The sequence below is a fragment of the Chiloscyllium punctatum genome, chromosome 40, assembly GCF_047496795.1.
Source record: "Chiloscyllium punctatum isolate Juve2018m chromosome 40, sChiPun1.3, whole genome shotgun sequence".
NCBI classification, from domain to species: domain Eukaryota; kingdom Metazoa; phylum Chordata; class Chondrichthyes; order Orectolobiformes; family Hemiscylliidae; genus Chiloscyllium; species Chiloscyllium punctatum.
This window is the reverse complement of record NC_092778.1, coordinates 60778008-60791461: the sequence shown is the minus strand read 5'-3', so window position 1 is coordinate 60791461 and position 13454 is coordinate 60778008. Positions and strand designations below refer to the sequence as shown.

At 45.6% G+C, this 13454-nt stretch overlaps 1 protein-coding gene across 3 annotated transcripts in view; it reads left to right on the top strand.

The window, feature by feature from the left end:
- Window positions 1-13454, top strand: part of fbxl16 (F-box and leucine-rich repeat protein 16) — a 170345-nt gene that overhangs the window by 113668 nt on the left and 43223 nt on the right. For all 3 annotated transcript variants that reach the window (XM_072560048.1, XM_072560049.1, XM_072560050.1), the window contains exon 3: window positions 9822-10330. In XM_072560048.1, coding sequence (XP_072416149.1) covers window positions 9822-10330 — 509 coding nt within the window. The remainder of the gene's footprint in view (window positions 1-9821; window positions 10331-13454) is intronic.

The window sequence follows — 13454 nt, the reverse complement described above, 5'->3', positions numbered from 1 at the left end:
GGTTAGCAAGGTTAGATCTCATGGAATACAGGGAGAACTAGCCATTTGGATACAGAACTGGTTCAAAAGTAGAAGACAGAGGGTGGTGGTGGAAGGTTGTTCTTCAGACTGGAAGCCTGTGACCAGTGGAGTGCCACAAGGATCGGTGCTGGGCCCTCTACTTTTTGTCATTTACATAAATAATTTGGAAGTGAGCATAAGAGGTACAGTTAGTAAGTTTGCAGATGACACCAAAATTGGAGGTGTAGTGGACAGTGAAGAAGGTTACCTCAGATTACAACAGGATCTTGACCAGATGGGCCAATGGGCTGAGAAGTGGCAGATGGAGTTTAATTCAGATAAATGCAAGGTGCTGCATTTTGGCAAAGCAAATCTTAGCAGGACTTATATACTTAATGGTAAGGTCCTAGGGAGTGTTGCTGAACAAAGAGACCTTGGAATGCAGGTTCATAGCTCCGTGAAAGTAGAGTCACAGGTAGATAGGATAGTGAAGAAGGCATTTGGTCAGAGTATTGAGTACAGGAGTTGGGAGGTCATGTTGCGGGTGCACAGGACATTGGTTAGGCCACTGTTGGAATATTGCATGCAATTCTGGTCTCCTTCCTATCGGAAAATGTTGTGAAACTTGAAAGCGTTCAGAAATGATTTACAAGGATGTTGCCAGGGTTGGAGGGTTTGAGCTATAGGGAGAGAATGAATAGACTGGGACTGTTTTCCCTGGAGTATCAGAGCTGAAGGGTGACCACATAAAGGTTTATAAAATTATGAGGAACATGGATAGGATGAATAGCCAAGGTATTTTCCCTTGGGGGGAGTCCAGAACTAGAGGGGTTAGGTTTAGGGTGAGAGGAGAAATATTCAAAAGGGACCTAAGGGGCAACTTTTTCACATAGTTGGTGGTGCGTGTGTGGAATGAGCTACCAGAGGAAGTGGATTCTGGATTAGTGGTGCTGGAAGAGCACAGCATTTCAGGCAGCATCCAAGTAGTTTCGAAATCGACGTTTCGGGCAAAAGCCTTTCATCAGGAATAAAGGCAGTGAGCCTGAAGCGTGGAGAGATAAGCGAGAGGAGGGTAGGGGTGGGGAGAAAGTAGCATAGAGTACAATGGGTGAGTGGGGGAGGGGATGAAGGTGATAGGTCAAGGAGGAGAGGGTGGAGTGGATAAGTGGAAAAGAAGATAGGCAGGTAGGACAAGTCCGGACAAGTCAAGGAGACAGTAACTGAGCTGGAAGTTTAGAACTAGGGTGAGGTGGGGGAAGGGGAACTGAGGAAACTGTTGAAGTCCACATTGATGCCCTGGGGTTGAAGTGTTCCGAGGCGGAAGATGAGGCGTTCTTCCTCCAGGCGTCTGGTGGTGAGGGAGGCCCAGGACCTCCATGTCCTCGGCAGAATGGGAGGGGGAGTTGAAATGTTGGGCCATGGGGCGGTGTGGTTGATTGGTGTGGGTGTCCCGGAGATGTTCCCTAAAGCGCTCTGCTAGGAGGCGCCCAGTCTTCCCAATGTAGAGGAGACAGCATCGGGAGCAACGGATACAATAAATGATATTAGTGGATGTGCAAGTAAAACTTTGATGGATGTGGAAGGTTCCTTTAGGGCCTTGGATAGAGGTGAGGGAGGAGGTGTGGGCACAGGTTTTACAGTTCCTGCGGTGGCAGGGGAAAGTGCCAGGATTGGAGGGTGGGTTGTTTGGGGGCGTGGACCTGACCAGGTAGTCACGGAGGGGACGGTCTTTGCGGAAGGCGGAAAGGGGTGCGGAGGGAAATATATCCCTGGTAGTGGGGTCTGTTTGGAGGTGGCGGAAATGTCGACGGATGATTTGGTTTATGCAAAGGTTGGTAGGGTGGAAAGTGAGCACCAGGGGCGTTCTGTCCTTGTTACGGTTGGGGGGTGGGGTCTGAGGGTGGAGGTGCGGGATGTAGACGAGATGCGTTGGAGGAAGTGGTGGAGGCTGGTACAATTACAACATTTAAAAGGCATCTGGATGGGTACATGAACAGGAAGGGTTTTGGGGTATATGGGCCAAATGCTGGCAAATGTGTTGGACCGAAGGGTCTGTTTCCATGCTGTATATCTCAATGACTCTAGTGAAAACTTTGTAAGCAGAACAACCTTGGACCGTGCAAAAAAAGGCTTCACAAGAACTGACACTAACTGAAAAAAGCAAACTGCTGAAAGACAGCCTCATATACAGGCTTCATGAAACATGAAGATAAGAGTTTGCATTGAAAATGCAGTGACATATCAATTGATTAGATTCTCTACTGTGTGGAAGCAGGCCATTTGGCCCAACAAGTCCACACCAACCCTCCAAACAGTAACCCACCCAAACCCATTTCCCTCTGACTAATGCACTCAACACTATGGGCAATTTCTCATGGCTAATCCACCTAACCTGCACATCTTTGGATTGTGGGAGGAAACCAGAGCATCCAAAGGAAACCTCCACAGACATGGGGAGAATGTGCAAATTCCACACAGACAGTTGCCTGAGGCTGGACTCGAATCTGGGCCCATGACAGGTCCAGCACAACCCCATTTTATTCAACATCTGATCATTTCTAGTCTACCAGAGCAATCTCAGAGTCCACAACACTGCAGTTTTCAACAATGGTCATTGAATCTTGTAACTTGAACTGAAGAGTTTTCAGTCGGTTTGTGTCAGTGAATTGAAAGAGCTGTTCAATTATTACCACTCCCTGCTCTTTCTCGATAGCTCAGCAAGGGTTTCCTCTTCAGATGTACATTTGATTGTCTTTAGTGACTCTGCTTCTGCAACTATTTCAGGCAGTGGATTCCAGATTAAAGTAATTTGCTATGTAAAAACATTCTCAATTTCCCTTTGGCTCTTGTACTAATTATCTTAATTTGATGGCTGTAGATGTTACTGAAAGAAAGTGTAAGGTTTATTTTCAACACTGATCTCTATATATTTAGCCCTCGAGAATGGGCAGAATTTAATGAGGCTGTCAGGGATCTTATCCATTGGCAGGGGAAGTGGGGAGTACCAAATATCGTCTCCTTCTGGAAAGTAATCTGCACTAAGTGCCAATCGAACATTTAACTAGACAGACCGGGCTTTGCCCTGCAAAGGATCTTGGGGGAATCCAAGTTCCTCTTCTCAGAGAAGCTGAACAATCAGAGGCTGGCAACTCTGCATTGCTCAACGGCAGGCATAGTGGCTGCTGCTAGTATTGCAGGCACTTGAGCCCCATGCTCACTGAGTGAGCCAGGCCAGAGGTGCGTGATGGAGGTGGGGAGGAGAGTAAGGATCACAGTGAGGGCAAGAATGTGGCACTCAGCTTCCAGCTCCCTCAACCTAGCACAGAGCACAAACAGAGTGAAAAACCTTCAGTCTAAATTGCAAAATTCAATGACCATTGTTGAAAAATGCCCTGCTATGAACTCTAAGATTGTTCCACCAGGCTAGAAATTCAGCTAGTGACAGGGTCGCTTACCTGTCACTGCCCTCACAATGCAACCTCTCATCCTCACGTTTCAGGAAGCTGTATATGAGGTTGTTTCACAGCAGTTGGCTTTTCTTGGGCAGTGTCAGCTTTTGAGAAGCAGTGGGCCAATTCTTGCCAAGGTTCAAGGTTGACCTCTTTGAGTAGGTGGTTGCATGATATATCATGAGCTCTTGATCAATGGCAACATGGGAGTCGACCAACAGCCTCAACATCTTTCACTTTTCAGGCTTTCTGCAGGGCTGCTACGGGAGGAGGAGGGGAGGAGGTGGTCCTTAACTGGGCACTAGTTGCAGTCAAAAGTGTGGTGCTGGAAAAACACAGCCAGTCAGGCAGCATCTGAGGAGCAGAAAAGTTGACATTTTGCGCATGAGCTCTTCGTCAGAAATGTGATGGTGGGGAGGGGGTAATGGCAAAGGGGACTGAGAGATGGGGGAGGTGCTGGGGGGAAGGTAGCTGAAAACGCAGTAGGTAGATGATCATGGGGGGGGTGACGGTGATAGGTTGGAGAAGAGGGTGGAGCAGAGAAGTGGGAAGGAAGATAGACAGATAGGACAGTTCAAGAAGGTGGTGCTGAGTTGGAGGGTTGGATCTGGGATAAGGTGGGGGCAGGGGAGATGAGGAAACTGGTGAAATCAACATAGATTCCATATGGTTGGAGGCTCCCAAGGTGGAAGATGAGGTGTTCTTCCTCCAGTCGCTGGCTGGCTAGGATTTGGCGGTGGAGGGGGCCCAAGACTTGCATGTCCTTGGCAGAGTGGGAGGGGGAGTTGAGGTGTTCAGCCACAGGGTGGTGGGGTTGTGTCCGTTGCTCTCAATGTGGTCTCTTCTATACTAGGGAGAAAGGACGCCAACTTGCAGAACGTTTCAGAGAACATCTCTGGGACACATGCACTAAATAGCCCCACTGCCGCATGGCAAATCATTTCAACTCCCCGTTCCAGCAATCCAGAACCTTCGGCTAATGTTCTTGGGACAAGGATTCAAATCCTGCCATGATTGGGTGGTGAATTCATATCCCATGAATGAATAAATAAGCAATGGGATCTAGTTAGATGCCTGTAAGCATTGACATGTTTACTTCCTGAGCGCACTGAAACCCTAACCACTATTACTTTTATATTTATCTTGGAGAGGAATTGCCTGGTCAGTTTCTCAGTGTGAATGTTAAAAAGAACCCAGCAATATGCGTGACAAAGGAGAAACAAAGCACATTTGTTTACTTGCATTCCTAGGGACTAATGAAAAAACTTTGTCGATTGGTAGATTAACAGGAGATTGCAAATAATGATATCAAAACCCTTTATGTCTGAATATATAGTGCATGAGCCAGAGATAAATGAACAACATTACACAAAGGACCAGAGGCGAGAGAGAGAAACAGAGAGACAGAGAGAAACAATTGATTATAAATAGCTGAGGGGCACCATCTAGCAAACTTGGGTCAAGGTGAGGCAGCTAGATATATTACAAAGAATATACAGCAGAGAAACTGTCCATTCCAGCGATTATGTTTCTCAGTCTTTCATTATCTGACTTGATTATCACAGCCCTCTTTTCCCATTTCCCTCATAATCATCTAACATTCCCTGGTATGCATCCATTCATCTTAAGATATAGTCTGCAGTAATGAGCTCCACATTCTCAATAATCTTTTGAGTAAAGAAGTGTCTTCTAAATTCTCGGTTTGGTTTCTTAGTGACTATGTTCCCTCGATGATTTCTATTTCTGCAGGAACACATGCAGTTAGGACCATATACAAATATCCTGTTGCCACTGATCAAAAGCTCACAAAGGGCCGTATGATGGCTCAGTGGTTAGCACTGCTACCTCAGGGCCCCGGGTTTGATTCCACCCTCAGGCGAAACAAATCTCAGCAGGGCTTATACACTTAATGGTAAGGTCTTGGGGAGTGTTGCTGAACAAAGAGACCTTGGAGTGAAGGTTCAGAGGTCCTTGAAAGTAGAGTTGCACCTGGATAGGATAGTGAAGGAGGCATTTGGTATGCTTTCCTTTATTGGTCAGTGCATTGAGTATAGGAGTTGTGAGATTATGTTGCAGCTGTACAGGATGTTGGATAGGCATATTTGGAATATTCTGGTCTCCTTCCTATCGGAAGGATGTTGTGAAACTTGAAAGGGTTCGGAAAAGATTTACAAGGATGTTGCCAGGGTTGTAGGATTTGAGTTACAGGGAGAGGCTGAATATGCTGGGGCTGTTTTCCCTGGAGCATCGGAGGCTGAGGTTTATAAAATCATGAGGGGCATGGATAGGATAAATAGACAAAGTCTTTTCCCTGGGGTAGGGGAGTCCAGATCTAGAGGCCATAGGTTTAAGTTGAGAGGGGAAAGATTTAAAAGGGAACCCAGGGGCAAGTTTTCATGCAGAGGGTGGTGCGTGTATGAGGAAGTAGTGAAGGCTGCTATAGTTACAACATTTAAATGGTATCTGGATGGGTATATGAATAGGAAGGGTTTAGAGGGAAATGGACTAGGTGCTGGTAAATGCGACTACATTAGGTAGGGGTATCTGTTCGGCATGGACGAGTTGGGCTGAAGGGTCTGTTTCTGTGCTGTACCTCTCTATGACTTGTCTGTGTGGAATTTGCACGTTCTCCCCGTGTCTGCGTGGATTTCCTCCCACATGCCAAAGATGTGCAGGTTAGGTGGATTAGCCATAGGAAATGCAGGGATACAGCTGAGTCTGGATGGGATGCTCTTCAGAGGGTCGGTGTGGATTTGATGGCCAAATGGCCTGCTCCCACACTGTAGGGATTCTGTAAGTAGTGAAACCTATGTGAGCAGGACAACCTGAACATTAGGAGAAAGTAAGGACTGCAGATACTGGAGATCAGAGCTTAAAAATGTATTGCTGGAAAAGCACAGCAGGTCAGGCAGCATTCAAGGAGCAGGAGAATAGATGTTTCGGGCATAAGCCCTTCTTCATTCCTGAATCATTCCTGAAGAAGGGCTTATGCCCGAAACGTCGATTCTCCTGCTCCTTGGATGCTGCCTGACCTGCTGCACTTTTCCAGCAACACATTTTTAACCTGAACATTAGCTGAAGGACATTGCTGAAAAACAACCTCATATGTCAGCTTCATGAAGTTGAGGGTTTGCATTGAACTTGAGGTGACACAGGAACAGATCCATCACAATAGCGAATAGCGAATGTGGTCCCCTTGTTCAAGAAGGGGAGTAGGGATAGCCTGAGTAACTATAGGCCAGTGAGTCTCACTTCTGTTGTGGAAAAAGTCTTAGAGAGAATTGTAAGGGATAGGATTTATGAACATCTGGATAAGAATAATGTGATCAAGGATAGTCAGCATGGTTTTGTGAAGGGCAGGTCGTGCCTCACAAACCTTATTGAGTTCTTTGAGAAGAAGGTGACTAAGGAAGTGGACGAGGGTAAAGCAGTAGATGTGGTGTATATGGATTTTAGCAAGGCGTTCGATAAGGTACCCCATGGTAGGCTACTGCAAAAATTACGGAGGTATGGCATTGAGGGTGCATTAGAGGTTTGGATTAGGAATTGGCTGGCTGGAAGGAGACAGAAGGTAGTAGTTGATGGTAAAGGTTCATCTTGGAATGCAGTTACTAGTGGTGTTCCACAAGGATCTGTTTTGGGACCATTGCTGTTTGTCATTTTTATAAATGACCTGGAGGAGGGGCTTGAAGGCTGGGTGAGCAAGTTTGCGGATGATACGAAAGTTGGGGGAGTGGTGGACAGCGAAGAAGGATGTGGCAGGTCACAGCGGGATATAGATAAGTTGCAGAGCTGGGCAGTAAGGTGGCAAATGGAGTTCAATGTAGCTAAGTGTGAAGTCATTCACTTTGGTAGGAGTAACAAGAAGATGGATTACTGGGCTAATGGTAGGCTACTTGATAGTGTGGATGAGCAGAGGGATCTTGGTGTCCATGTACACAGATCTCTGAAAGTTGCCACCCAGGTAAATAGTGCTGTGAAGAAGGCATATGGCGTACTGGGCTTTATTGGTAGAGGAATTGAGTTCCAGAGTCTGGAGGTCATGTTGTAGTTGTATAAGACTCTGGTGCGGCCTTATCTGGAGTATTGTGTACAGTTTTGGTCGCCATACTATAGGAAGGATGTGGAGGCACTGGAACGGGTGCAGAGGAGGTTTACCAGGATGTTGCCTGGCATGGTAGGAAGATCGTATGAGGAAAGGCTGAGGCACTTGGGGCTGTTCTCATTGGAGAAAAGAAGGTTTATGGGCGATTTGATAGAGGTGTACAAGATGATTAGGGGTTTAGATAGGGTTGACAGTGAGAACCTTTTTCCGTGTATGGAGTCAGCTGTTACTAGGGGACACAGCTTTAAATTAAGGGGAGGTTGGTATAGGACAGATGTTAGGGGTAGATTCTTTACTCAGCGGGTTGTGAGTTCATGGAATGCCCTGCCAGTATCAGTGGTGGTCTCTCCCTCTTTATGGTCATTCAAGCGGGCATTGGATAAGCATATGGAGGTTATTGGGCTAGTGTAGGTTAGGTAGGCTTCGGTCGGCGCAACATCGAGGGCCAAAAGGCCTGTACTGCGCTGTATTGTTCTATGTTCTATGTTCTAAGCTGCATTTTACTCAATATCCGATCATTTGTAGTCTGATGGAACAATCTTAGAATCCACAGCAGCGCAGTTTTCAACAATGGTCAACTGATTTCAGTTCTGAAGAAGGATCACTGGACTTGAAACATTAACTCTGTTTCTCCCCCTACAGATACCACCAGATCTGCTGACTTTCTCCAGCAATTTCTGTCATTTGTTTTTGTTTCAGATCTCTGACATCTGCAATTCTCTGTGTTATTTTAGGTCAGCCCAATTATTGGCTACGATTTTTGAATAGCACATGTAAAGCCATCCAGTGGACACTGGGTACATGACTAGATGGTCACTGGTTCAAATATTAAAATATGCAACACAAGATCAGGGTTTGAATGATATTAATAACCACTGACACCAGGGGTTTAACATTACCTAGTCTCTTGTAGTCCATCTGTATAAATTATTTTGTTCTATATTTGACAATAGATTGTAAAATAACTGGGGCAATTGCCGAGTGGAATTATGGCTGGAATATTATTCCAGAAACCCAGGTAATGTTCTGGTCACATGGGTTTAAATCCTACCAAGGCAGATTGTGGGATTTCAATTCAGTTTTAAAAACAAATCTGGAAGTAAGTGTCTAATGTTGACCAAGAATCCATTGTCAATTGTTAGGAAAAAAAACCCATCTGGTTCACTAATGTCCTTTAGGGAAGGAAACTGCCTTGGCGTCCATGTGATTTCAGAGCAATGTGGCTCACTCTTAACTACCCTCTGGACAGTTAGGGATCGGCAATAAATGCTTGTCTGGCCAATGACACCCTCATCCCGTGAATAAATAAAAGGAATTGCATTGGGTATGACCATGCCATAGCCACTTGAGACAGAAACCCAGATTCCCCAACGTTTGTCCTGAAGGCTTACCCTACGAATTGTGAAGGACTGTATTCAACTTTACCGGGAAAAGATCCATTTTGGGAGAAGAGAAATCAAAACAGTGGCTCAGTGGTGAGCACTGCTGTCTCACAGCACCAGGGTTGCAGGTTTGATTCCAGCCTTGGACAACTGTCTGTGTGGAGTTTGCACATTGTCCCTGTGTGTGTGTAGGTTTCCTCCTGGTGCTCTGGTTTCTTCCCACAGTCCAAAGATGTGCAGGTCAGGTGAACTGGCCGTGCTAAATTGCCTGTAGTGTTAGGTGCATCAGTCAGAGGGAAATGGGTCTGGGTGGGTTACTCTTTGGAGGGTCAGTGTGGACTGGTTGGGCCGAAGGGCCTGTTTCCACACTGTAGATAATTAGTCTATTCTAATTTTGTCTAAAAAAAGTCTTCTCATGTTTTGATTCCTCCCTGGGTAGTTCTGTGTAATCCCTGTCCGCTGCTTGTTGGGGTGTGTGGTTGGAGAGGGGGAAGTGCAATTCATTTCTCTGCCTCATTATTTACTTTTTTTTAAGTTGCCGGTTTGAATTGATTGTGATTTTTGTGATTTACACATGAAAGGAGTGAAACTATCACTGTATTCTAACAGATGAAAGGCTTAACAGACAATCAATTTTTCAATGTATAATTTCAGTTACATTACACTGCAAATTTTTGCTATAAATTCTGTGTTACGATTGAGCCCTCCACTATCACCTGATGAAGGAGCATCGCTCCGAAAGCTAGTGTGCTTCCAATTAAACCTGTTGGACTATAACCTGTTGCTGTGTGATTTTTAACTCTGGTTTGAATTGCTCGTGTAGTCGGGGAATTGGAAGCTGTGGTGTTTTACACATTGTCTTCGTTCTCTCTCCGTTTCCCCCAGGTCATGTTGGAGCAGATGCAAGGGCTGGCCCACCTCGAGCTGTCAGGCTGCAATGACTTCACGGAGGCCGGCCTGTGGTCCAGCCTGAACGCGCGGATTACCTCGCTGAGCGTCAGCGACTGCATCAACGTCGCCGACGACGCCATCGCCGCCATTTCGCAGCTGCTGCCCAACCTGACGGAGCTGAACTTACAGGCCTACCACGTGACGGACACGGCCATGGCCTACTTCACCGCCAAGCAGGGATACACCACGCACACGCTGCGCCTCAACTCCTGCTGGGAGATCACCAACCACGGTGTGGTGAACATGGTACACAGCCTGCCCAACCTCACCGCCCTCAGCCTCTCCGGCTGCTCCAAGATCACCGACGACGGCGTGGAGCTCGTGGCGGAGAACCTACGCAAGCTGCGCAGCTTGGACCTCTCGTGGTGTCCACGCATCACCGACATGGCGTTGGAGTATATTGCATGTGATCTGCACAAGCTCGAGGAGCTGATATTGGACAGGTAGACCAAAGCCTACATCTCCGTTGATATTAGTAATGTGGGCAGTTTCATACGCAACAGTGAGACTTATTATTACTGGTCTCAGGTAATTTATCAGTGAAGCCACACACACACACACACTGTGAATTTCCAAAGGTCCACACCAGCACCAGGGGTCTCCATTATCTCACAGACAAATCTCCAAATGCACTTACATGCATGGAAGTGATTGTATAAGCGAGCATAGCAATGTACAGCATGGAAACAGACCCTTTGGTCCAACCCGTCCATGCCGACCAGATATCCCAACCCAATCTAGTCCCACCTGCCAGCACCCGGCCCATATCCCTCCAAACCCTTCCTATTCATATACCCATCCAGATGTCTTTTAAATGTTGCAATTGTACCAGCCTCCACCACTTCCTCTAGCAGCTCATTCCGTACACGTACATATAAGATTCTGAGAGGTTTGACAGGGTAGATGTGGATTCCCCCAATGGGACAGTTTAGACCCAGAGCGCATGACCTCAGAAGAAGAAGTTCCACATTTGAGATAGAGATAAGGAGGGATTTCTTCTCTCTCAGGCTGCAGGTTGTCCCCAGGTTATGAACAAGTTCTGTTCTGGAGTCTGTTTGCAAGTTGGTTTGTGTACAAGTCAGAAACAAAGCAGGGCAAGTAAAGGGCTGTTTGTACGTACAGGAAAATGTTCATATGACAGATCTTTGAAATGATACTTCCTGTTTGAGGTTGTGTTCATCAGTCAGGGACTTCCTGAAGTGAATCTGTGGAATATGTTGCCATAGAGGCCTATAGTGGTTGGGGAGTTAAGTACATTCAAGGCTGAGATGAATGGATTTTTAATCAGGAAAGGGATCAAGGGTTTCTGGGGAAAAGACAGGAAAATAGAATTGAGAATTATTAGGTCAGCTATGTCTCATTGAATGGTGGAGCAGACTCGATGGGCTGAATGGCCTGCTCCTATGTCTTATGGTCTTAACAATAATACTCGGCAATAACTATGACAATACTTAACTGCCTGGTGACTTTATTCTCCCTCTCTCTTCGCACAGAGGTCTGATTTTAGCTTATGGTCAAAACTCACCCCTGTGTTTGCCCAAGGATAGGAGGAACTGTAGCACCAACTTTGCCCAGCCCAGTTTCATAAAATTGTCGCAAAAGCTACCAACATATAAAATATATACATTCACTTGATGAAGTGAGGGTCCAGGTTGTGAACATCATGGGCACTTTAAGCAGAAGAATCTGGACGATGAAGTGTAGTCATCAGAAAGTATTGTTGCTCTCCAAGCTCCAAATCCACAGCCAAAACCAGCTTAGTTCTGCTGAGTTTATCTGTTACTCATAAACTGTGGTATGAATGAAATTTGTTTAACTGGAAATTAAGTGCATATAATCAGATGACTGGCCGCATTTGTTGTTTCTTTGTCCCATGATTCGTGCGATGTGTGCATGCACATAATATACCCTGTCATTGACTGTGTTTATATTTACTGTTGCTATGCTGCAGAACTATTCTTTTTGCTTATTGATTTACAATAGCTGTCCGACGTAAAGTTCAGCTGTGAACTGGGGAGCTTCAAGGGACATTGTATATACACGGGCTGATTCTGGGCTTGCTAAGGAGCTGAAGAGTAACAGCAGTAATGGAAAGCTGACAAATGTTCATAATGACAAAAGTGTGTCATATCTGAATAAACCGAAAGAACTGCGGATGCTGTAAATCGGAGACGAAAATAGAAAATGCTGGAAAAGCTCAGCAGATCTGGCAGCATCTGCAGTGAGAAATCAGGGATAACGTTTCGGTCCCATTCTGAGGAAGGGTTACTGGATCCGAAACGTTATCCCTGAGTTCTCTCCACAGGTGTTGCCAGACCTGCTGAGCTTTTCCAGCAATTTCCGTCTTTGTCTCTGATTTCGATTTCAGTTAGCAACTTTATTAATGAGGTATTTTGGGCATGTGCATATCACTGCAGATATTTTCAGTTGCCGACTGCATTAACCGTAGTAACTGTCATGGATGCTAGATTACCGAACCACCAAAACTCCTTTGATTATTCATATTGCAACATACAGATGCGGATTACCTATCAAGGGTCGGTTAATTCTGTTGACTGGGTGGCTGCTTTACAATGTGGAGTGATACCCACAATGTGGGTTCAATTCCAACTGCAGCAGCTGAAGGTACCATAAAGGACTCTCCTTCTCAATGCCCTCCCTTGCCTGAGGTGTGGTGATCCTCAGGTTAAACCACCTGAGAGCCTAGGGACTATGGCAATTATACCTTTTGATATACAAATGGATCAGCAAATATGTTCCTCTGTATCTCTTCCATTAGCTTGTACTTTCATGACTACTGCAGGCCTTGGGATATTGTTTGTATCTGCTCGACACTTTAAGCAGCTTAATATTTTGCATAGTTATGATAGTCAAACCTAGTTTTGGTTATTTTGGACTTCAACATAGTCAACGGAAATGGTAACCTTCTGAACGAGTGTTGGTTTATTTATACAAATGTGATATTATTATCGATGTAAATGAACCATTTGGCCTGCATAAAATAATCTGACTTCGTATGAGAAAATGATACATGAGATCATGCTTCAGCAAAGGAGAACTTTATCCTCCAGTAATTCAATCCAGAAGAAGAATCTTTTTTCCAAGAGAGACAGCCATGGTAGATGACTGTGCTAAGGGATGGGTCAGCATTACCAAAGGACTGTACTGATGTTCTAAAGACTGGAAATGCTATTGATTGTTGAGACAGAATCAATGACCTTAACTAATCAGAAAGATCAGGTCTTACGCTAAAAGATTGGAGTGACTGGGCTTGTATACACTTGAGTTTAGAAGGCTAAGAGGGGATCTGATTGAGGCATATAAGATTATTAAGGGATTGGACACTCTGGAGGCAGGAAGCATGTTTCCGCTGATGGGTGAGTCCCGAACCAGAGGACACAGTTTAAAAATAAGGGGTAGTCCACTTAGAACAGAGTTGAGGAGAAACTTCTTCACCCAGAGAGTGGTGGGTGTATGGAATGCTCTGCCCCAGAGGGCAGTGGAGGCCAAATCTCTGGATCCTTTCAAGAAAGAGTTGGATAGAGCTCTTAAGGATAGTGGAATCAC